Here is a 26,142-nt window from a genome sequence, read left to right on the forward strand (position 1 = left end):
ATGGGAGCATACACTGGCTCATTACATGGTTCACCACTCCCATACTGGAGTTCATTGTTTGATTCTATGCAAGTCCCAGATAGTAAGGACATCAACAGTCTGAGAAAGCATAGGGTGCTGTTTAAGAGTACCAGCTCTTAGAATCAGATGGCCTTAATCACATACTAGCCATCTGACCCTAGTATGATGTACTCTTCCTCAGTTTCCTCATCTCTAAAATGGAGATGAGGACAGTTCCTACCTTCCTGCATTATTGTGAAGATTAAAGATGTTACTGTCAAAGCGTGTGTATAACAGTGCTTGACACATAGAACTTCCCTGTAAATGTCAGCTATTATTAAATTACATACAAAACTGCATATTGCTAAAGAGAAAAATGTTTGGTTAGATCCAATTCCATCATATGCATAAATAGATCATACATACGCAGATACCAGTTTTCTAGTTTTATACCTATTTATATCTCTCTTTCCACCCAGAACCCAGAATAAGGTTTATGCTCTTATTCCCTTGTTTCCTGAATCTGAACTTTCCAGTTCCAAGATCTCTTTCTCTCTCTTCCTCCCTCCATCAGTTCCTCCTCTCCTGTCTTTTTAATTGCCTGTATTTCTCTGAAGTATTGGGACCTAAGATTTCAGCAAGATAGTAAGAAGGAAATTTGTTGCATAAAAATGTGATTTTATGAAATTAAATTTGAGAAAAAGAGTTAAAACAATGTGATTTTCAACTTGAAGAAATTAGTTTCTGTATGTAAAATTAGATGGAGTGGCATGTGAGAGGGCATACAGGATGACTTTACAATCTGTTGCTACTATTGAAAAGAGCAGCTCTTCATAATGACCAAAGGCTAACTAGCTTTAATATAATTTATTAATTCACTTACATTTCTATTAATTTACGTATCTCTCTGTTAAAACCAGAGTTGGAATAGATATAAGCACTTGACAGTGGTATGATAGAGGGAGCAGTCAGAGTAGTTCAAAGGGGGAAGAACTATAACCATCCCCACACAGCAAAACAGACACACTCCAGGCCCGGGGCAAGGAACAAAGTCATACCTCTAACATTGTATAGCATTAATATTCTCATATTCTAAATAATCAAAACAATACCACATACTGAGTACCTACTAAAGTATTGTGCTAAGATATAAATTGCTTCTAGTTCTCCCAAATGTCCTAAAATAATAATTTTCCCCCATTTAATAGACGAGTAAACTAGAGCTCAGAAAAGTTAAAATAGTAGTAGTGGTATAGCCTTGAAATTTAAAACTAGTTCTATCTGATCCAAAAACCAGTGTTTTTCCCCACTAAGCAAAGATAACCGTTTTAAAATATTTCCTCAGACTACAAACTACTCCAAACCAAAATTTTGTCTTCTTAAAATAAGAGAAAAAAATAAGTAATACCTCTCCACCTTTTGCAGCCCTCAAGGATAGGGCAATTCTTTTTATAACCACCAGAGGATACATCAATAGTCTTTCCAGTGGTAAATAACATTTAGACCCTGCTAAGTTCTCACCCCATTCAGGTCCATGCTCAGTTTCTCACTTTTACTCTCTAGTCAAACTTTAACACAGTTTTTATATTACAATAAACATAATAAAATTCCTAAAGATGAAGACATTCTTTCTTTATTAACAGAATCCAATCATTTCAAATATTATAACTAAGTAAAGATTTGAATAACAACTGCTGACTCATTAAAGAGCAGTTTCTTTTTAGATGGTGTTTTAAAGACAAAGGGCAATCAAGTTATTTCTTATGGCAGTTATAAAATAGAAAACTAGAACTTATCAATGTTCTAAACAGTGTACTCTTAAATAAGAGTATTTAGAAGTCAAATGCAGGAGGGGTCAAATCATCGTTCTCTGTGTACTAGCTGTATAACCTGGACAAATTACTTACTCTATAAAACAGATAATAGTATCTTCCTCACATTTGTAAGAATTATATGAAATAAAATACTAGAGGCATGTCATACAATATTTAGCATATACTAAATGCATCATCAATGGTAACATTACACACTAGTAGTACAAAAATAAGAACATTGTTCATACATTTGTTATATATGTGTGTAGACTGGCAATCACCCTATTCAAAGTAGTCTTAGGAACAAGTCTTAAAACAGAATGACTAGGATATTTGAAACATAAAATGTATTTTGGCTAAGTTACATGAAGCTTCTTGATCTGTGTTTCCAAAAGGCCACATGTAGATTTTTTCTCTTCCAAAGACTTCTTAAGTTCAACAATTTTTGCTTCAAGGGCTTGTTTTTCTTCTGAATTAATTTCTCCCTTTAACCGTGACATTCTCCGTTCCACTTGTTGAATGTGAAAATCCTGTTACAGTTAAAAAAAAAAAAAAGTTATTACAAAGAAGCAAACAAAAGCATTTCTATAAGTGTAAAAACAAAGTGAATACTTTCTTATGAGTTTGGACTGGGCATTATCATGTAATAAAGTCACTTTAGTTTTTCAGTAATTCAGGATAAAATCCTTTTCACTCTAAGAGGAACAAAAATAAACTGTATCTCAACAATCAAGGTCCATGATAGACACAGAAATAATCTTCTGAAAATATGACAAAGTTGGGGGACGTTTATCATACTACCATGATGGAGTCTCAGTAAATTCACTGGATTTACATGAATTGGGATTCCTGAGGGCACATTATCTAAGGGATACAAAACAGGTAGTCACTAATTGTTAGCCATGAAAAGTTCAAATAACATCTAATTAATTATTCTTAATATTATATTTTAACATCTGTAATTTTTAAAAACTAAGAATATGTATTAGATGAGAAAATTAAGATGTAGGGATGGAGAATAGTAAGACATTAACACAAATATATAAATAGAACAAAATAAGGAAAAACTGAAAAAAATGCTTTTACTCTATTAGCATGGGAGTGAGGGTGGTGGTGCATAACTAAGAATCAACATACACTTTTTCTCAGTTTCAGATATCTCAGGCCTTCTTTTGTTTTACTCTGGATGCAAATGTCTCAGGTTCCTTTAAAACAACGTTCTCACTCTAACTAGAGTTCTCTCTCCTCTTGCCTGTTTATTTCAGACTGAGAGGAAAAAAATAACTTTTAAGGCTCCCTCACCCTACTACTGAACTAACATGATGTCTCACCTTCAGCATCTGTCTGTCCTCCACAAGAGTACTTAGAATTCTTTGTTTTATTAGAACATGGTGTATCTTGACCATCGCAACTGTAATAAATCAATATGGAAGATATTCATAAAATAATATCTACCTGACTGTACATAATTTCTTGCTGCTTCAAGGTTTCAAAATCCAGTTTTTGTAACTGATGGTTGAGATGTTTCAGAGAGGAACGAGTTCCTTCAATTTCTGATAAAACCGCTTTTTCTTTCATTGTCTCAGTCTGTAACTCCTGAGCTTTCTTAAACAGCACATTTTTTATGAGGTTCAGTTGAACATCTACATCCTGATAATAAGGAAGTGATTAATGAAATTAAATATACTGAAATGTTGTATTTCATATGAACATAATAACTTAGAAACTCAAATAAATTTGAACCCTCCACCATTTTAGCCCCTTAGAAGATAAAGCTCTTCCCACAATTTTAACAAGTCCCTAACATTTCTTATGGTCTACTCTATTGTAGTAGACTAGGGTAGTTTTTATACCTGTGTCATACACCTTGACCTGTCATCTTAATTTCATCCCATGCTCCCCTAGCCTAGCAGTTGGCCATTCCACTGATTTCCTCAAAAAATAAAGTCCACTGGAAACATACAGCCTGTACATTCACAGAGTTTACTAAAGTCTTGAGGGTGCTATGGAGAAGAAATCACGTCATTCAATCTCCCACCTTTCAGGCACTATCCAGTGGTAAGCAGGTAAATGTTTAATCATCATCTCTCCAGGAGATGAGAGGCTAGGGGGAGAATCTGATTTCCATGGTATAAATACTCCCACTATGGCCAATTTTATGCTACTAACATGATTCCACTAAAGGCAGAGTTGGGAAGAAATTCACAGAAGCAGACCATTTTGTGCTATTTCCAACATACAGATAAAACAGACATAAGTAACCTTAAGAGCACAGAATAATAAAATATTTGGAAGTAATGAGTGCTGAGTATGTATTACTTTTTTTGTAAATGCCATTTATTTAACTGTGATTTTATATATTTTCATTTTTAATCATAGGTGTATTTAGGAAAATTTCTAAAAATTTAACTATTGGCTCTTGTAAGCTGGTAGGAGCTGGCCCCAGCACACTACAGGAGCTACCTGTCACTCACTCTTTGCCTCCAGTTGGCCTCTCTACCATGTGCAGCTCTAGGAAATAGAAATGAGTCCCCCATCCCACTGCTCCTCTCTCAGGAAGCAAACCTGTCTTGTCCTGGAAGCCTCACGACCAATGTGTTCTAGGCTTTAAATTGATCTACCATGCCATGATCAATTGAAAATTATCATTCTTAAATGCTGAAATAATTTGCCTCTGTGATCTTATACCCAAATAAGCATATTTTCCTTTAGCAACCAACAAACCGGAATATGACAGAAAACAAGTCTGTGACTGGTACATTTAAATATTCGCATAAACAAGAAATATAATCTGATATTCAATGCATTATTTTACATATAATAGACAATTTTCAATGGATTTAAGATCTTCTCAAAGATTGCCTGGCAAAATTTTAAAGTCAATGCTTAGTAGTGAATAACACAGTATATCTCCAAAAAAGATAGGGTTGGGATTTTTTCAAACAAACAAAAACCAACAGCAATGAAGAAAACCCCAAAACTATGAACACAGCCCTGCTGAAAAAACAATCAGTACACCCTGCTACTAATATTAATTTTTCTAATTTAGCTAGTTCTTCAAAAATGTGTGAAGTTTTCAATTCTCTGTGATGAAAAGGTCTATTTCATATAAATTTCACAATGTTTACAAGTTTCTGATAACTACTAATACATATCATCTGTTACAGGGAATCATGCTCTTAGGAAAAAAACACCAAAACTTTTAAAAAATAATGTGTAATTTGAATACCATTCATGTCAAGACTGCAGCATGATTTTATTACTTAGAAATTTTACAGCACACTGAGGAAGTTGGATCCCATCCAAATATAAGCGGAGCCAGATGAGATATAAGCCTCATATTGGGAGATTTTGCCACCATCTTCAACTACCTGTTTTTCAACCCCCCGAAATGCGTAAAAGCAAGAAGTAGTATCAGGTCACACTTAAAGTTCACACTTATAGTTCACTTTGAAGTTTTCAAAGAGGAAATGGTGCACCAGCCTTTTCCAGTTCCTCGAAAATTGGCTTTAATGCCATCAACATGCCAAAAAGACTGAGGTAGAAGAGGGTGCCAGTAGAGTTAGCAAAGTGATAACATTTCAAAGGCCATTTACCAAGAAAATTTGCCAGATTTTAAGGTGTTAAAGAGATAGTAGATGACAAAGAAGTACAAATCAGAAATGTAGATGATGATGGGAATTTGATTACAAAAAAAACAGTGATAATCATGTAGAAATCAGTTGTAAAACAAAGCCACTTTTCAAGCTATTTATATGCAATAGACTAATAGATATATGGATGATGGCAGGGACACAGATACAGTAGGCTTTGGGAAGGAATGGAATCCAGGGCACAGTGGGGGAGCTACTTTTTTAAAAAGACACCAAGCCAGGCATGGTGGCTCATGTCTGTAATCCCAGCACTTTGGGAGGTAGAGGAGGGTAGATCACTTGAGGTCAGGAGCTTGAGACCAGCCTGGCCAACATGGTGAAACCCCATCTCTACTAAAAATACAAAAATTAGCCAGGTGTGGTGGCACGTGCCTGTAATGCCAGCTACTCAGGAGGCTGAGGCAGCAGAATCGCTTGAACCTGTGAGGCGGAGGTTGTAGTGAGCTAAGATCATGTCACTGCACTCCAGTCTGGGGGACAGAGTGAGACTCAGTCTCAAAAAAATAATAATAAAATAAAATAAAAACTAAATAAATACAAAGACATCAAAATTAGTAGTTTAAGAAGAGAGGAGGCTGGCCGGGTGCAGTGGCTCACACCTGTAATCCCAGCACTTTGGGAGGCCGAGGCAGGCAGATCAAGACCAGCCTGGCCAACATGGTGAAACCCCATCTCTACTAAAAATACAAAAATTAACCGGGCATGGTTGCAGGCACCTGTAATCCCAACTACTCGGGAGGCTGAGGCAGGAGAATCTCTTGAACTTGGGAGGTGTAGGTTGCAGTGAGCTGAGATTTTGCCATTGCACTTTAGCCTGGGCGACAAGAGCGAGACTTCATCTCAAAAAAAAAAAAGAAGAAGAAGAAGAAGAAAAGAAGAGAGGAGACTGAGAATAACTTCAGAAGCAATGCATCAAAAGTCCAAAACCAGATTATAAATGTGATCATACCAAAAAGCAGAGCTTCTTACAAGACCTCCTCATCCTCCGATCCTGAGTCTAATTAATTTACTGTTGCTAAATTTTCTATGATTTTAAAAAAATTAAAACTAAACTTTACCTTCACATCTTTTTCCTCCTCCTTTAGCATATCTTCCAAATTAGTAGCTTTCTCTTCTACAGACATGGTTTTCTCAGTTATCTCCTTTAATTTTGTTTGTATTTTCTCATTATGATTTTTAGTTTTTTGTAACCTGAAGGTTTATCACAAGATAGAAAACGTGCCTAAAAAGCATTTAATACAAACAAATAATAGTTTATCCTAATATTTATTTGTACAACTTGAAGGGGTTTTTTGCTGTAAACCTTTTTATTACCACTACATATTTAATAGACCATAAAAATATGGCTACTGAGTCTTTGTGATGAAAATACGAGTAAAATTTTTTTAGGTTTAATAATGTAGTAGCTAGCCAGGTACGGTGGCTCACGCCTCTAATCCCAGCACTTTGGGAGGCCAAGGTGGGCGGATCATGAGGTCAGGAGATCGAGACCATCCTGGCTAACATGGTGAAACCCTATCTCTACAAAAACTACAAAAAATTAAAAATTAATTGGGTGTGTTGGCAGTCACCTGTAGTCCCAGCTACTCGGGAGGTTGAGGCAGGAGAATGGCATGAACCTGGGAGGCGGAGCTTGCAGTGAGCTGAGATCGCACCACTGTACTCCAGCCTGGGCAACAGGGTGAGATTCCATCTCAAAAAAAAAAAAAAAAAAAAGTAGTAGCTAAAATCTTGCAGTTATTTAACCAACAAGTAGTCTTAAATATTTAATAATTTTCTAGATATAGTAGAATTAATCATAAGCATATTTAAATAGCTTTTTGCTTACCTTGCTGTTTCTTCATGAATGTCCTTCTTTATCTTGGAAATATTTTTCCTCAGAGCTTCTAAATCACTGGAAGTTCTATTCACAGTGGCTTTTAAAGAATCCAGCTATTTATTAGTTAACAGACAGAAATTATATATTTACTCTGTATCTTATAACTTAATTTCATTTCTGAGTTTTATTCTGCCTACTTTAAGTTTTAACCTACATCACACCCACAAAAATAGTAGCCATTTTCTTATATTTAATATATAAACAGATTTCCATACTGATCTGATACCAAATTGTAACCGGCTTTGTTGTATAATCCTAGAAAATTATAGAGAACATATATGTGTTGAAAGTAAATGCAGAAATGTCTAATATCACAAGACCTGCTCAGAAAGAGCACATCCCCAAAGTCAAGATAAGCTAATATATATGTGCTCATAAGAATTATAAGTTTAATTGGATTTGAAAAATCTCAAAAGATTCTAATACATCAGACTCCTAATAACTACATTTTACTGTTAATCAACAGTAAACTGCATTTTACTATTAATCGAAATTATGAAAACAGAAAATCCAAGATACAAATTTTCTTTTTCATTAAGGACCTTTGCAAAAACCCTAAACTCTCCACCAAATACTCTCAGAACAGACACATTCAGCAAGGTTTCTGGATACAAGATCAATATACAAAACCAGTTGTATTCTATACACTTACAACAAGCAATCCAAAAAAAGAAATCAAGAAAACAATCCCATTTACAATGGCATCAAAAAGAATAAAATATTTAGGAATAAATTTAACAAAGGAAGAAAAAGATCTGTACACTAAAAACTATAAAACATTGATGAAAGAAATTGTAGAGGACATAAAGATATCCTGTGTTCATGGGTTGGAAGAATTAATACTGTTAAAATGTTCATACTATTCAAAGCGATCTACAGATTTGTGAAAGTTGTCAAAATCAAAATGGAATCACTTGTGTCAAACCCTGACAAAATTGAGCTAGGGAAGGCCATGAAGACAGAGTTCTCACACATATTTGCCCAATAACAAGAGCTATCCCAAGAGACACTGCCAGAACCACAGGCTTGCATAAAGACCACTGCAACGTTGCACAAAAACCCTTCTACCAAGACACCTGCCCAGTAACTGACTGATCAACCTTGGACTGACACTACCCTTATTGATTCCTATAGCCAAGGGTTATTATTTTTAAAAAACTTAGGTAAACTTACTCATTTTACCTTTAAAAACTTTTGCCTTCCTTTATCTCCCTAGATATGCCTATAATCTGTCATAGCCTGTATATACTGGATTTTCAAATGCCCTGCTTATTCCTAATTAAGCTCAATATTTTTAGAGGGCCTCTCTCTGTTATTTAGGTTGACAGATTCAATACAATATCAAAATTCCAATGTCATTCTTCACTGAAATAGAAAAAGAATTCTAAAATTCATATGGAACCATAAAAGATCCCAAATAGCTCAAGTAATCTTAAGCAGAAAGAACAAAGCTGGAGGCAACATACTTTTTTATTTAAAATTGTATTACAAAGCCAAACTAATCAAAACAAAATGATGCAGTCATCCATTGGCATCTACAGGAGATTGGTTCCAGGATCCCTCACAGATACCAAAATCTACCAGATGTGGAGGTCACTTATATAAAACGACATGTATTTGCATATAACCTATGCACATCCTCCTGTATACTTTAAATAATTTCTTGATTATTTATAACACCTAATACAATGTAAATGCTATGTAAACACTTTTCATATTTTTAAAATTTATATCTTTTAAAGTATTGTTATATTATTATTTTTACTGGGTTTCTTTTCTGAATATTTTTCATCAATTGTTGGTTGAATCTGCACATGCAGAATCCATGGATAAGGAAGGCTGACTGTACTGGCAAAAAAAACCAGACACATAGAAAAATGGAACAGAATAGAGAACCCGGAAATAAACTCATGCATATATGATCAACTAATTTCCAGCAAAGGTGTCAAGAATACACAATGGGGAAAGGATAGTCCCTTCAATCAATGGCGTTAAGAAAACTGGATAGCCACACGCAAAAAAAAAAAAAAAGAGAGAAAGAAATTGGGCTGTTCTCTGGTACCACATACAAAAATTAATTCCAAATGGATTAAAGACTTAACTATAAGACCTGACACTGTAAAACTTCTCAAAGAAAACATAGGAGAAAAACTGCTTGACATTGGTATCTGTAATGATTTTTTGAATTTGACACCAAAATTACAGGCAACAAAAGCAAAAATAAACATGCAGGACTACATCAAACTAAAAAGTTTCTTTAAGGAAAAGGAACCACCAGTAAAATGAAAAGGCAGCCTAGAATGGAAGAAAATATTTGCAAACCATTTACCTGTGATGTGAATGGCACCCCGTGGTGCTTAATTAGGGGCTTAATCAGAGTATCCCAAAAGTTCCACAAACAAAGAGACATTAAAAAAAAAACCCAAAACACTAGAAGCTGTTTCTTCATCATAGGAAAAGCTTTATGCTTATTTTATATTTTATAGTAATTTGTCATGAACATACAAGCCAGTCTTTTTTAGTTGACATACCTCACCCTTCAGCTGAATTCTACTAGTTTCATGGTCTTGATATGCCGTTCTACTTTTTAAAAGTTTACGATCAGCCACAGAAATTCTTTTCTCATATTCTGTGTTATTCCCAATCTCATTTTCCAAAAACTTGATCTTTTCTTTAACCAAATTTTCTTTTTCTCTTGTTTCCTGCTTTATCCTTGCTAATTCCTAGGATTACAACAAATGTATTTACTTAAATATATGTTTAAACTGACAAAACTAAAAGGAATTTAGTTTTTATTTTTCTATTATTACATTTAGTACTTATTTTACCAAAACTTCTTAGAAAACATTTTAAATACTTTTATATTAACAAAAACAAAATATTAGTATGCTACATATTAATGTCTATAAATTCATATTGTTAAATGTCTCTATTTCTTTCATATATCTGGTATTTTGCTAAAGAGATGAGAAAACAGTTATACATGAAAGGTAAAACCTACAAATGTAACAGTGTTGAATATTTTTCAACTGGAAAGCGGGGTTTCAGTGAAGTTTCCCAAATATTTTACAGACTTTTTTTTCATGTTTTGAAAATAGCATTTTAGTTACTGGTTTCAATAGGAATGTCTTCATTCAGGCCTTTCACTGGTCATAGAGACAATAATAAATAGAATACACAAAGCACTGTAACTGAAATGTGGACAAAGTACCATGGGAACAAAGACATGATGAATTATTTCCAAGAGGAGTCATTAGATGACATTACACTTTCCTGGCTTTCCAGGATAGGGAAGAAAAGGAAAAGAAAAAGAAAAAGTAGAAGAAGAAAAAAGACGTGCCCAAGAGGCATCATTTGAATCAGGCTTACAAACATGAATGGGGTTGCATAAATACTCTAACGTAGTTAAAGTGTAGGGTGGGAAGGCAAGGGTGCAAAGGGAATATATTAAGAAGGGTTGGGGTCCAGATGAAAGGTATAAAGCTGGAAAAGTAGGGGTTAGGGCCAAACTGTGAAAAAATTCAAATATCATGTTAAAGATTACCTTTTAAGTAATGTAAAACAAAAAGATTTCAAAACTGGGAAATAAAAAGATTAGATGTTGTGTTTACAAGTGATGCTGATGGCAATAAGTTGGATGAATTAGAAAAAAATTACCCTAATATATATTACTTGCATGTATTCCAAAATGAGGTCCTTCCAAACAACTAATCACAGGAGACTGGGGGAGGAGGTATGTGTTCTGAAATCAGTAGATTTTAGAATGCTGCATGTATACATATTAGCATATTAAATGGCTACACATCTGAGATATAACATATTTTAAAAAGGAAAATTTAAAGTTGTTTAATTTTCAAGTTGTTTAATCCAATTTTTAAGTTGTTTGATTATAGAATTAGCTTTCCATAATAGTAGCATTCTAAATATTTACTGTCATTCACTCAAAAGACACGTCAAAACTTCCTGTTTAAATATTTCAAAATATGAATCCAGAGTTTCTTGCCTTATGATTTTTTCTACCACTTAATCAGATGCTTTAATTCTACTTTAATATCATACTTAATAGTGTTATTCATCATAAATTTTTCATATAGGTAATACTAAGTAATATTTTAAAACTTCTACACTATAATAAAAGCATAGTAGAAAAATATTTTTCCATTTCTCCACATGGTTTCTTTTAAGAATACAATTTCAGGATTTTATGACCAGACCCCTGACAAGAAAATGCTGAGAAGGCAGGAATGAATTGTTTTGCAGGAAGAGGAACAAAAGAGTTCAGTTAGGAGACAAAATATGCCACCCTCAAATATGCTACTGTCAGAGGCATTTGAACCAGAGCAACTCCATCTTCCTTGAAGAGGAATAGCGTAAAATAAGGCTGTGACCTACAGGGCTGCATTCCTAGACAGGCAATCTAAGTCACAGGATGAGACAGGAGGTTGGCTCAAGATACAGGTCATAAAGAACTTGCTGATAAAAAAGACTGCAGTAAAGAAACCAGCTAAAACCCCCCCTGACCAAGATGGCAAACAGAGTGACCTCTGGTCATCTTCACTGCTTATTATATGCTAATTATGATACATTAGCCTACTAAAAGAAACTCCCACCAGCACCATGGCAGTTTTCAAATGCCCTAGCAATGTCAGGGAGTTACCCTCTGTGGTCTAAAAGGGGGAGGCATGAATAATCTACCCCTTATTTAGCATATAATCAAGAAATAACCATAAAAATGGGCAACCACCAGTCGTCAGGGCTGCTTTGCCTATGGAACAGTCATTCCTTTATTCCTTTGCTTTCTTAATAAACCTGCTTTCACTTTTACTCTGTGGATTTGCCTCAACTTTTTTCTTGCATGAGATCCAAGAACACTCTTTCAGGGTCTGGATCAGGACCCCTTTCTGGTAACAGTATGAAAATAATAAAACCATAGAAATCAGAAATCCTATATATCAGGGGTTTTTAAAAAATGTGTTCTATTTTGTTTTATTCTCAGAGAGCAGTTGTCAAACACTTAGAAGCATCCCGCTGCCAATGGAACCACCTCTTAGCACCCTCCTTAGTCCCTGACAGCACAGTGAGGAGATGTCAACATGTAAGAAAGGAACCTCTGTGAATGTAACTAGGGAGCTATTAGTTGTGTATTCTGCCAAATCAGCTGACTGAGTTACTTTAGCCATGGGGTTGTATGAGAAAACTGATTGTGGATCCATAATTGGCACATGACTTACAGAGAGGAAGCAGTCATGACTTGAGAAAAGAATTTTTATCTGAGAATTTTACATTATCAAGCCCAGAAAGGCGTTAAAATCAGACAGAAATAACATCCCACTCAACCCCTTTTATGAGCTGTGTATTCATCTCTTGATACAGCTTGCGATTGCCACAAGTAGCTGTAAATTAACCTAATAATGCCTCAGCAGATGCTATAACCCACACCCCACAGCTTAACAATGTATAGCCAATCAATAGCTGATGTTATTTCAATGTAAATTCTTGATAAACAAATCAGGAACTTCCTCTTTTTTCCCCCTTTAAAAATCTACTTGTAACTACTGCTAATTGGAGTGTATATCAGGGCAACTTGAATCTATACTCCCAGGCTGCAATCCTCAAGCTTGGCCCAAAGAAACTCTGCTCCATTAATTTTGCTTCAGCTTCTTCCTTGTAAGTTGACAGCTTAATGTTTGAAAGCAATGAGAAGTTAAGAAATATTAATAACAGACCGAGTGTGGTGGCTCACGCCTGAAATCCCAGCACTTTGGTAGGCAAGCGGATGGCCTGAGGTCAGGAGTTCAGGACCAGCCTGGCCAACATGATGAAACCCTGTCTCTACTGGGAAAAAAAAAAAAAATTAGCTGGGCATGGGGGTGGGAGCCTGTAATCCCAGCTACTTGGGAGGATGAGGCAGGAGAATTGCTTGAATCCGGGAGGCAGAGATTGCAGTGAGCTGAGATCACAGCATTGCACTCCAGCCTGGGCCACAAAAGTGAAACTCCGTCTCAAAAAAAAAAAAAAGTAGTATCAGCATTAAGAATTAAGAGAACCTGGGCCGGGCGCGGTGGCTCACGTCTGTAATCCCAGCACTTTGGGAGGCCAAGGCAGGCAGATCACGAGGTCAGGAGATCGATATCATCTTGGCTAACACAGTGAAACCCCGTCTCTACGAAAAATACAAAAAATTAGCCGGGCGTGGTGGCGGGCGCCTGTAGTCCCAGCTACTCGGGAGGCTGAGGCAGGAGAATGGTGTAAACCCGGGAGGCGGAGCTTGCAATGAGCAGAGATCGCGCCTCTGCACTCCAGCCTGGGCGACAGAGCAAGACTCCGTCTCAAAAAAAAAAAAAAAAGAATTAAGAGAACCTCATAGTTAAGATTGGTTGTCCTTTGTCCCTCCTAGGGAGGTATAACCCATTTTGTTGACAAAATGTTGGTTACTTACAGAAATTGAAAATATAACAACCAAAAGTAAACCACACCCAGATACCAAAATTTGAACTCCCAGTAGCCTGAGCTGCTTGCCAAATGCCTTTCCGTGGAGTAGATGGAATTTAACGCATCTTCTCACCTGACTCCGAATTCCTTCTCTTTCTCAAATCTTCCCACTTTTACTCCCCATTATTTCACTCCTTGATGATTTTCCAAAAACATTATCCTAAATTACTTCTGAAAATAACAAGAGATAACACTTGGTCTGTGTTATCAGTGCACTATTACCCCCTTCCAAGCCTCTATGTCATTACTGGTGTCTCAGCTTCAAATTGTAGTCTAGGTTTCTTTTCTGACTCTCTCTCCTTGTCCCTTGGTTATTCATGGAGGTTCATTTTCCTATTGTAACTTACTGCCAAATAGCATACACATTAAATCCAAGGGACCTTGGACAGCCATGTATAAGTCAGGGCGTTGGTTTTATTGCAACAACAGTATCTACTGACTCTCTCTTGTTCCACAATTCTGAGATGACAGGATCCAGTGTTTGGAGTTATAATACTACATGCAAATAATCTTCACCACATTTCCAAATGCATATAGAGTCAGCTTTCAAAAATATTTACCAAAACTACTCAATATTGCTACAAAATTGACTTTCAAATAACAGTGTGATTTACATTTGGAATAATGAGTTAAATACAAAAGAGACAAATACAGCTGAACATTACAAGGACCAAACGACTACTTTACCAAAGCACTGTTATCTATGTCTCCATCCCTCTTCCGCATCTGTTCTATTGTGTTCTCCCACTGTTTAATGAGTTCTTGTCTTTCATTATGAATCTTACAAAAATCTTGTGCCGCTTTATCCAATTCTAACTGTCAAATAGAGAGCAAACAACATTTCTGTAAATTTAAGTGGTTTTGCAAACATCACCTTGAAAATTAAGAAATAAAAATCTTCCTTAAACTAACCTGTGCACTTATAGTCTCTGTAAGTTCATTGTCAAGTATCTTTCTCTTTTGATTACATTCCAAAGTTAGTCTTTCTAATTGCAGAGTCAGTGCCTATAATGTAATTATATACAAAGATACTTATAATTCTCATTCTACTAATTTAAATGTTATTAGTGTATCTAACATTAAATAGTATTACACTATACATATACATTTATTTGATATCTAAAACAACTGTGAAATAATATCTTTCTTATTTTTTTTTTTAATTTATTTATTATTATTATACTTTAAGTTCTAGGGTACATGTGCATAACGTGCAGGTTTGTTACATATGTATACTTGTGCCATGTTGGTGTGCTGCACCCATCAATTCGTCAGCACCCATCAACTCGTCATTTACATCAGGTATAACTCCCAATGCAATCCCTCCCCCCTCCCCCCTCCCCATGATAGGCCCCGGTGTGGGATGTTCCCCTTCCTGAGTCCAAGTGATCTCATTGTTCAGTTCCCACCTATGAGTGAGAACATGCGGTGTTTGGTTTTCTGTTCTTGTGATAGTTTGCTAAGAATGATGGTTTCCAGCTGCATCCATGTCCCTACAAAGGACACAAACTCATCCTTTTTTATGGCTGCATAGTATTCCATGGTGTATATGTGCCACATTTTCTTAATCCAATCTGTCACTGATGGACATTTGGGTTGATTCCAAGTCTTTGCTATTGTGAACAGTGCTGCAATAAACATACATGTGCATGTGTCCTTATAGCAGCATAATTTATAATCCTTTGGGTATATACCCAGTAATGGGATGGCTGGGTCATATGGTACATCTAGTTCTAGATCCTTGAGGAATCGCCATACTGTTTTCCATAATGGTTGAACTAGTTTACAATCCCACCAACAGTGTAAAAGTGTTCCTATTTCTCCACATCCTCTCCAGCACCTGTTGTTTCCTGACTTTTTAATGATCGCCATTCTAACTGGTGTGAGATGGTATCTCATTGTGGCTTCGATTTGCATTTCTCTGATGGCCAGTGATGATGAGCATATTTTCATGTGTCTCTTGGCTGTATGAATGTCTTCTTTTGAGAAATGTCTGTTCATATCCTTTGCCCACTTTTTGATGGGGTTGTTTGTTTTTTTCTTGTAAATTTGTTTGAGTTCTTTGTAGGTTCTGGATATTAGCCCTTTGTCAGATGAGTAGATTGCAAAAATTTTCTCCCATTCTGTAGGTTGCCTGTTCACTCTGATGGTAGTTTCTTTTGCTGTGCAGAAGCTCTTTAGTTTAATTAGATCCCATTTGTCAATTTTGGCTTTTGCTACCGTTGCTTTTGGTGTTTTAGACATGAAGCCTTTTTCCATGCCTATGTCCTGAATGGTACTACCTAGGTTTTCCTCTAGGATTTTTATGGTATTAGGTCTAGCATTTAAGTCTCTAATCCATCTTGAATTAATTTTCGTATAAGGAGTAAGGAAACGATCCAGTTTCAGCTTTCTACTTATGGCTAGCCAATTTTCCCAGCACCATTTATTAAATAGGGAATCCTTTCCCCATTTCTTGTTTTTCTCAGGTTTGTCAAAGATCAGATGGCTGTAGATGTGTGGTATTATTTCTGAGGACTCTGTTCTGTTCCATTGGTCTATATCTCTGTTTTGGTACCAGTACCATGCTGTTTTGGTTACTGTAGCCTTGTAGTATAGTTTGAAGTCAGGTAGCGTGATGCCTCCAGCTTTGTTCTTTTGACTTAGGATTGTCTTGGAGATGCGGGCTCTTTTTTGGTTCCATATGAACTTTAAAGCAGTTTTTTCCAATTCTGTGAAGAAACTCATTGGTAGCTTGATGGGGATGGCATTGAATCTATAAATTACCTTGGGAAGTATGGCCATTTTCACGATATTGATTCTTCCTATCCATGAGCATGGTATGTTCTTCCATTTGTTTGTGTCCTCTTTTATTTCACTGAGCAGTGGTTTGTAGTTCTCCTTGAAGAGGTCCTTTACATCCCTTGTAAGTTGGATTCCTAGGTATTTTATTCTCTTTGAAGCAATTGTGAATGGAAGTTCATTCATGATTTGGCTCTCTGTTTGTCTGTTACTGGTGTATAAGAATGCTTGTGATTTTTGCACATTAATTTTGTATCCTGAGACTTTGCTGAAGTTGCTTATCAGCTTAAGGAGATTTTGGGCTGAGACAATGGGGTTTTCTAAATATACAATCATGTCATCTGCAAACAGGGACAATTTGACTTCTTCTTTTCCTAACTGGATACCCTTGATTTCTTTCTCTTGCCTAATTGCCCTAGCCAGAACTTCCAACACTATGTTGAATAGGAGTGGTGAGAGAGGGCATCCCTGTCTTGTGCCAGTTTTCAAAGGGAATGTTTCCAGTTTTTGCCCATTCAGTATGATATTGGCTGTGGGTTTGTCATAAATAGCTCTTATTATTTTGAGGTACGTTCCATCAATACCGAATTTATTGAGCGTTTTTAGCATGAAGGGCTGTTGAATTTTGTCAAAAGCCTTTTCTGCATCTATTGAGATAATCATGTGGTTCTTGTCTTTGGTTCTGTTTATATGCTGGATTATGTTTATTGATTTGCGAATGTTGAACCAGCCTTGCATCCCAGGGATGAAGCCCACTTGATCATGGTGGATAAGCTTTTTGATGTGTTGCTGAATCCGGTTTGCCAGTATTTTATTGAGGATTTTTGCATCGATGTTCATCAGGGATATTGGTCTAAAATTCTCTTTTTTTGTTGTGTCTCTGCCAGGCTTTGGTATCAGGATTATGTTGGCCTCATAAAATGAGTTAGGGAGGATTCCCTCTTTTTCTATTGATTGGAATAGTTTCAGAAGGAATGGTACCAACTCCTCCTTATACCTCTGGTAGAATTCAGCTGTGAATCCATCTGGTCCTGGACTTTTTTTGGTTGGTAGGCTATTAATTATTGCCTCAATTTCAGAGCCTGCTATTGGTCTATTCAGGGATTCAACTTCTTCCTGGTTTAGTCTTGGAAGAGTGTAAGTGTCCAGGAAATTATCCATTTCTTCTAGATTTTCCAGTTTATTTGCGTAGAGGTGTTTATAGTATTCTCTGATGGTAGTTTGTATTTCTGTGGGGTCGGTGGTGATATCCCCTTTATCATTTTTTATTGCATCTATTTGATTCTTCTCTCTTTTCTTCTTTATTAGTCTTGCTAGTGGTCTGTCAATTTTGTTGATCTTTTCAAAAAACCAACTCCTGGATTCATTGATGTTTTGGAGGGTTTTTTGTGTCTCTATCTCCTTCAGTTCTGCTCTTAGTTATTTCTTGCCTTCTGCTAGCTTTCGAATGTGTTTGCTCTTGCTTCTCTAGTTCTTTTAATTGCGATGTTAGAGTGTCAATTTTAGATCTTTCCTGCTTTCTCTTGTGGGCATTTAGTGCTATAAATTTTCCTCTACACACTGCTTTAAATGTGTCCCAGAGATTCTGGTATGTTGTATCTTTGTTCTCATTGGTTTCAAAGAACATCTTTATTTCTGCCTTCATTTCGTTATGTACCCAGTAGTCATTCAGGAGCAGGTTGTTCAGTTTCCATGTAGTTGAGCGGTTTTGATTGAGTTTCTTAGTCCTGAGTTCTAGTTTGATTGCACTGTGGTCTGAGAGACAGTTTGTTATAATTTCTGTTCTTGTACATTTGCTGAGGAGTGCTTTACTTCCAATTACGTGGTCAATTTTGGAGTAAGTACGATGTGGTGCTGAGAAGAATGTATATTCTGTTGATTTGGGGTGGAGAGTTCTATAGATGTCTATTATGTCTGCTTGCTGCAGAGATGAGTTCAATTCCTGGATATCCTTGTTAACGTTCTGTCTCGTTGATCTGTCTAATGTTGACAGTGGAGTGTTGAAGTCTCCCATTATTATTGTATGGGAGTCTAAGTCTCTTTGTAAGTCTCTAAGGACTTGCTTTATGAATCTGGGTGCTCCTGTATTGGGTGCATATATATTTAGGATAGTTAGCTCTTCCTGTTGAATTGATCCCTTTACCATTATGTAATGACCTTCTTTGTCTCTTTTGATCTTTGATGGTTTAAAGTCTGTTTTATCAGAGACTAGTATTGCAACCCCTGCTTTTTTTTGTTCTCCATTTGCTTGGTAAATCTTCCTCCATCCCTTTATTTTGAGCCTAAGTATGTCTCTGCATGTGAGATGGGTCTCCTGAATACAGCAGACTGATGGGTCTTGACTCTTTATCCAGTTTCCCAGTCTGTGTCTTTTAATTGGAGCATTTAGTCCATTTACATTTAACGTTAAGATTGTTATGTGTGAACTTGATCCTGCCATTATATTAACTGGTTATTTTGCTCGTTAGTTGATGCAGTTTCTTCCTAGCATCGATGGTCTTTACATTTTGGCATGTTTTTGCAATGGCTGGTACCGGTTGTTCCTTTCCATGTTGAGTGCTTCCTTCAGGGTCTCTTGTAAGGCAGGCCTAGTGGTGACAAAATCTCTAAGCATTTGCTTATCTGTAAAGGATTTTATTTCTCCTTCACTTATGAAACTTAGTTTGGCTGGATATGAAATTCTGGGTTGAAAATTCTTTTCTTTAAGAATGTTGAATATTGGCCCCCACTCTCTTCTGGCTTGTAGAGTTTCTGCCGAGAGATCTGCTGTTAGTCTGATGGGCTTCCCTTTGTGGGTAACCCGACCTTTCTCTCTGGCTGCCCTTAACATTTTTTCCTTCATTTCAACTTTGGTGAATCTGGCAATTATGTGTCTTGGAGTTGCTCTTCTCGAGGAGTATCTTTGTGGCGTTCTCTGTATTTCCTGGATTTGAAAGTTGGCCTGCCCTACTAGGTTGGGGAAGTTCTCCTGGATGATATCCTGAAGAGTGTTTTCCAACTTGGTTTCATCTTCCCCCTCACTTTCAGGTGCCCCAATCAGACGTAGATTTGGTCTTTTTACATAATCCCATACTTCTTGCAGGCTTTGTTCATTTCTTTTTCTTCTTTTTTCTTTTGGTTTCTCTTCTCGCTTCATTTCATTCATTTGATCCTCAATCGCTGATACTCTTTCTTCCAGTTGATCGAGTCGGTTACTGAAGCTTGTGCATTTGTCACGTATTTCTCGTGTCATGGTTTTCATCTCTTTCATTTCGTTTATGACCTTCTCTGCATTAATTACTCTAGCCATCAATTCTTCCACTTTTTTTTCAAGATTTTTAGTTTCTTTGCGCTGGGTACGTAATTCCTCCTTTAGCTCTGAGAAGTTTGATGGACTAAAGCCTTCTTCTCTCATCTCGTCAAAGTCATTCTTCGTCCAGCTTTGATCCATTGCTGGCGATGAGCTGCACTCCTTTGCCGGGGGAGATGCGCTCTTATTTTTTGAATTTCCAGCTTTTCTGCCCTGCTTTTTCCCCATCTTTGTGGTTTTATCTGCCTCTGGTCTTTGATGATGGTGATGTACTGATGGGGTTTTGGTGTAGGTGTCCTTCCTGTTTGATAGTTTTCCTTCTAACAGTCAGGACCCTCAGCTGTAGGTCTGCTGGAGATTGCTTGAGGTCCACTCCAGACCCTATTTGCCTGGGTATCAGCAGCAGGGGCTGCAGAAGATAGAATATTTCTGAACAGCGAGTGTACCTGTCTGATTCTTGCTTTGGAAGCTTCCTCTCAGGGGTGTACTCCACCCTGTGAGGTGTGGGGTGTCAGACTGCCCCTAGTGGGGGATGTCTCCCAGTTAGGCTACTCAGGGGTCAGGGACCCACTTGAGCAGGGAGTCTGTCCCTTCTCAGATCTCAACCTCCGTGTTGGGAGATCCACTGCTCTCTTCAAAGCTGTCAGACAGAGTCGTTTGCGTCTGCAGAGGTTTCTGCTGTTTTTGTTATTTTTACTGTGCCCTGTCCCCAGAGGTGGAGTCTACAGAGACAGGCAGGTTTCCTTGAGCTACTGTGAGCTCCACCCAGTTCGAGCTTCCCAGCAGCTTTGTTTACCTACTTAAGCCTCAGCAATGGCGGGCGCCCCTCCCCCAGCCTCGTTGCTGCCTTGCAGCGATATTGCAGACTGCTGTGCTAGCAATAAGGGAGGCTCCGTGGGCGTGGGACCCTCCCGGCCAGGTGTGGGATATGATCTCCTGGTGTGCCTGTTTGCTTAAAGCGCAGTATTGGGGTGGGAGTTACCCGATTTTCCAGGTGTTGTGTGTCTCAGTTCCCCTGGCTAGGAAAAGGGATTCCCTTCCCCCTTGCGCTTCCCAGGTGAGGCGATGCCTCGCCCTGCTTCAGCTCTCGCTGGTCGGGCTGCAGCAGCTGACCAGCACCGATCGTCCAGCACTCCCCAGTGAGATGAACCCAGTACCTCAGTTGAAAATGCAGAAATCACTGGTCTTCTGTGTCGCTCGCGCTGGGAGTTGGAGACTGGAACTGTTCCTATTCGGCCATCTTGCTCCCCAATACCTATCTTTCTTATCTTTTAATCCCAAAAAGCTAATGTAATGTGTTTGCACACAGCTGCATAAAAACTCAATTGTTTCTAAAATGACTTTTAATATTTTTAAAGTAAATTAGAAAAAACAAGTTATAATTTGCTATTTGAAAGTTTTAAAATAATGCATTTGGTATTAAATCTACTAGAAAATAGCATGTTTTATAATACTAGCTTTATTAGTATCACCAGATATAAGTAGATTTTAAGTGATTTTTATAACATAATCAATAGCACTACAGTCTCAAATCAGCAAAAACTACATGTAATATTCAAACTACATTTTAGGCAAAATAGCTAAAATACATTAAAATACTTCTAGTAGAAAACTTTCTCTTCTGAAATGCTTTTGAGCATCCTTATAAATCAGGATATTCTTAACCTGCGGTCCGTGGATCCTCAAATAATCAAAGGGAATCAGAGAATCTATAAAACAGTCAGTAATATTTTATGGGCATTTGAATATAGTCATTTTTTTCTACAGAGAAGACATTTGGCTTTATTAGCTTCTCCAAGAAGCCTCTGACTTAGAAGTTTCAGAATTGCTCCCTTAAAAATCGTTAAGTATAACTTTAGGTAAATAGGTTGACATACTATAGATTTAGAGAAAACTTAACAGTTACAATTTTTAATTTCTCACCCTGATTTTATTATCATCTTGTTGTGCATACTTCTGAAGAGTGAGAGCATCACTATCTTTATGAGCTGATTCTTCTAACCAGGCCTCCAATGCTTGCTGGTCCCAGTTCATTTGACATTTCAAACCATCCAATTTTTGAGTGGCTTTAAATATGCCATTCTAATTTCCAAAGAGAGAGAGAAAAGGGGACATTAAAAAGCATTATTTATTATACAGACTAAAATAAAACATACCTTTATATACTATGAAGCAAAATTTAAAAAGAAGAAATCCTGTCCCTGCCTTCCAGATGTTTATAATATGCCATATTTCAATTATATAACTATTACACTTGTATCTTAACTCTTTGATTGTAAAATAGAGGAGAGATGACCATACAAAGTCAAGAACAGTAGTTGAGCCAAAGGTTGCTTTAAAAGGCTTTAGGCTTTAAGGTAGCTCCCTCACAGCAACTGCATTAATCATTCCACCAAAGCCACCCCAAATATATATGCAATCATAGTTAAAATAATATGTTTGGTATGCTAACTCAAATCCAAGACAAATATCCTTCAGCCCCATTTCCAATCATATTGTTTGCCCCTACGAAGTCTCTTATAGAGAATGTTGGAAACACTTCCAATTGAAGTAAATATAGTAAAAGAGATAAAAACATTTATGTACTAAATTTAGTCACTTAAAAATCTAGACTCATAAAAAACGGAGAAGACTATATAAACAAATACAAATTAATAAGTATGTAATTATATACAAAGATTACATTATAAAATATGTACGTGTATTTCCATATGTATATGCACATGTAAAGAGAAGAATCAGAATTTGGAAAGAGCTCCCAAATCAAGTAACTATAAACAAAAGAAAAGACAGAAATAGGTTAAAGTAGTTCAGTGTTAGAGTCACAAAACTGATAAATCAATATGAAAGGTCAACATTTTAAATGAAATTCAAAACTAAAAGTGATTTTTTAAAACGTGGCTATTAAAAATATTACACTTACATATAAACCATGCCTGGTATTTTATAACAGGCAGCAAGCATGGTACTTATAGTAAGTCTCAATAAGTAGCTGGTAAATGAATAATGGGGAAAATGTAATATTCCATTATTGTTTCATTCAAATCACAGCTCTATGTGCCTTTCATTGTCCAAAAAATATGTAAGGAAACACTAGAAAACTAATATATGCCTTTCCCATACAGAAAAAAAAAAAAATTCAATGCTCATTTGGTGATGGAAGAATGAGCAGTAGCACAGAATTTTAAGTAAATTTCAACATATACTTCTTTATCGCTTTTCTTTTCCAGTATTGAAGCCATCTCATTTTCCAGTCGTTGAATTTCATCTTTCACTCGTCCCAATTCTCTTTGAGCAATGGCCTTAAAATGTTCTTCACTTTCAGTCTCACGCTCCCTTGCTTTGCAAAGAGACTACAGAATAACACACAAGATAAAAAGGCTTTTAAAATTTTAGAAATTTTGAATAAAAATATTTATAATAATCCATTAGATTAAAACAAAGTTCCCATAAATTGCTTACATTAAGTACTATTAATTCTACTAGTCTAAAACCTACATTACATTAGACTGTGATTACAATATAGTTGGTGTTGCTCACTAGTTGTAAGAAAGTCAATGAACTGTGCTAGGAGAAAATACTGTCAATAGTTTTCACATCTACTTTGATCTAGGAAAACTAAAGAAAACCAAAGGTTTGGTTAGACTTAAAACTTATTATCTACAAATAAGAAATATCCATTAAAAAACAATTGAGAAATGAGATGTTTTATATGAATTGATCAAATATTCTAATTAAGACATTATTTTTAAATAATTATTTAAACACCAATGGTTGTAAATATTCCGTAGAATATATTAGCATATAATCACACCTTTGTGTTCAGTTGTATGTAATAAAAGAGTATGTGTTAACTAATTTTACAGTGCTTCAAAGTTATCATTTAGTATTAATTTTACAGTACTAAAGCTACCATTGTTGGAGGCTTATTCTTCTTTTATCTCTATTACTCTATTTATTTGAAGTTCGATGATAGTAAGATACAACTACAGAGTCTCTGCCTCTCAAATCCCCAGCTCAGTAGTTCAATAACTTAAGGAAAAGTGTTGTTCCAAATAGTTAATCAATTACTCAACCACATTGAGATTCAAGAATTCTGAGTTTGTTTTTGAGTTTATTAGATTTGTAACTTTCTAATAAGACTTGTAAGCCATGTAATACTTACTTATCTATATTGATTATAAATTGCTTTTTAAAATATGGCACTGTTCATTTTTTGAAACTGCATACTATTTCTCAGACAGTAGATGCACTTTTAAAAAAAACTAGTTTGAGATAGAAGTTAGGAAACTTTCCAATGCTGTTTGCTGAGCTGCCTGGTTTGCTGGGCATCATTAGGGAGTGAGTTTCTATACTTGAACAGATTATTTATAAAACAAGCTTACTTAATCACCAGAAGTTTTAATTTTTATTATATTTATGTTAACATTTCTAAGATGCCTAATGTCTTCCCCAGTTATCTTAAATAAAGTCTCTTGAGTATAATTTAACTTTTTAATCTCAGAATTATTACTATGAGTTTCAATTCCTGAACAATGCTAAAATGCCGTATGTGTAGACTACTGGCCTCCACTCAAAATGGCCTCAGTGAGTTGTGCTGATAAATTTAAAAGGAGACAGAAATTTTATTATGTGATATATTAGCTGTTTCTGCTTATAGTCATCATTTCTCACCACCATCATTATACCTTTCTCAAATAACCTGCTGTCTAATACAGATTGTTTGAATAATGATTTCTCCTTTCATATGGATTTTTTGTTTAAAATCGGAGCAGTAGCAGCACTTTGGGAGGCTGAGGCGGGCAGATCACCTGAGGTCAGGAGTTCGAGACCAGCCTGGCCAACATGGTGAAACCCCGTCTCTACTAAAAATACAAAAATTAGCTGGGTATGGTGGCAGGTGCCTGTAATCCCAGCTACTCAGGATGCTGAGGCATGAGAATCACTTGAACTCGGGAGGCAGAGGTTTCAGTGAGCTGAGATCATGCCACTGTATTCCAGCCTGGACAACAGAGCAAGACTCCATCTCAAAAAAAAAAAAAAAAAAAATGGGCCAGTAGTTAGTTCCCCTAAGCCTTTTTCTATTTACTTTCATGTTCAAGGTTATGTTCACAGTGGTTTAACTATGCTAAGCCTTCCTATTAGAGCTGTAAAAATTACAGATGTAAATGTACTATGAGATATTCCATGACTATACATGATATAATCAACATAAATTTCAGTTACTGTACCTGTGTAATTGAGAGCTCTTGCTTAACATTTTTGAAGTGAGAAGTCATAGAATTAATACGCTCTTCATACTCACGTAACTCTTCTTGCAAGCTTGCTCTTTCATCCTTCAGTTTTGACAACTGTAAATAATAAATACTATGATTAACCAAAGTTCTATTAAGTTTTACCATATGAAGGACTTAAAATCGAAGAAAATTAAATTTTCATTTACTTGTCTCAGTCAATTTGGACTGCTATAACAAAAATATCATAGACTAGGTAGCTTAAATAAAATTTAATTTGATTCATGAGAAATTCCTCACAGTTCTGAAGACTAGGAAGTCCAAGATCAAGGTGCCAACTAATTTGGTTCCTGGTAATGGCCTTCTTTCTGATTTGCAGACAGATGCCTTCTTGCTGTATCTTCACATGGCAAGAAAGAGATCATCTCCCTCTTAGCTTTTCTTAAAAGGGCACCAGCACCATTCATGAGGGCGCTACCTCTATGACCTATTTACTTCTCAAAGGCTTCACCTCCAAATACCATCACATTGAGGACTGAGACCACCATATGAATTTTGGGAGGACACAAACATTAAAAACATAGCATTTTGTTTCTTTAAACGTCCACATGAACTTCTAAAATCTACTAATTCTTTAAATATTATAAAATAGTGTTGTGATTTGGAGATTACTGTGGGAAAATTAGCACCATATTACACGGAATAGAAACCTCTCAGATTTGCAGTAGTAGTAGATCTACTCAAAAACGCATTTTTCATACAGCAATACTATATTTTTATAGGGCAAAAATGAGATTCTATTCCATTATTAAACCACAAGTATCTTTTTTTTTTTTTTTTTTTTTTTGAGATAGAGTCTTGCTCTTGTCACCCAGGCTGGAGTGCAGTGGCGCGATCTCAGCTCACTGCAACCTCTGCCTCCCGGGTTCAAGCGAGATTCTCCTGTCTCAGCCTCCTGAGTAGCTGGGATTACAGGCGCCCACCACTACACCTGGCTAAT

The 26,142-nt window shown here is 36.4% G+C and overlaps 1 protein-coding gene across 2 annotated transcripts in view; it reads right to left on the reverse strand.

Moving 5' to 3' along the window:
- CCDC39 (coiled-coil domain 39 molecular ruler complex subunit) overlaps window positions 1–26,142 on the reverse strand; it is a 63,957-nt gene that overhangs the window by 25,949 nt on the left and 11,866 nt on the right. The window contains exons 3-12 of one of the 2 annotated variants that reach the window (XM_005546462.5): window positions 25,140–25,259; window positions 23,115–23,261; window positions 21,832–21,990; window positions 14,751–14,843; window positions 14,526–14,654; window positions 9,878–10,069; window positions 7,296–7,399; window positions 6,526–6,658; window positions 3,270–3,464; window positions 2,180–2,344 (exon numbers count right to left, since the gene is read on the reverse strand). In XM_005546462.5, coding sequence (XP_005546519.4) covers window positions 2,180–2,344; window positions 3,270–3,464; window positions 6,526–6,658; window positions 7,296–7,399; window positions 9,878–10,069; window positions 14,526–14,654; window positions 14,751–14,843; window positions 21,832–21,990; window positions 23,115–23,261; window positions 25,140–25,259 — 1,437 coding nt within the window. Of the gene's footprint in view, window positions 1–2,179; window positions 2,345–3,269; window positions 3,465–6,525; window positions 6,659–7,038; window positions 7,215–7,295; window positions 7,400–9,877; window positions 10,070–14,525; window positions 14,655–14,750; window positions 14,844–21,831; window positions 21,991–23,114; window positions 23,262–25,139; window positions 25,260–26,142 lie in introns of those variants that run through there. The other variant, XM_074031440.1, reaches the window with a different exon arrangement.

This window comes from Macaca fascicularis, chromosome 2, assembly GCF_037993035.2.
Source record: "Macaca fascicularis isolate 582-1 chromosome 2, T2T-MFA8v1.1".
NCBI classification, from domain to species: Eukaryota; Metazoa; Chordata; class Mammalia; order Primates; family Cercopithecidae; genus Macaca; species Macaca fascicularis.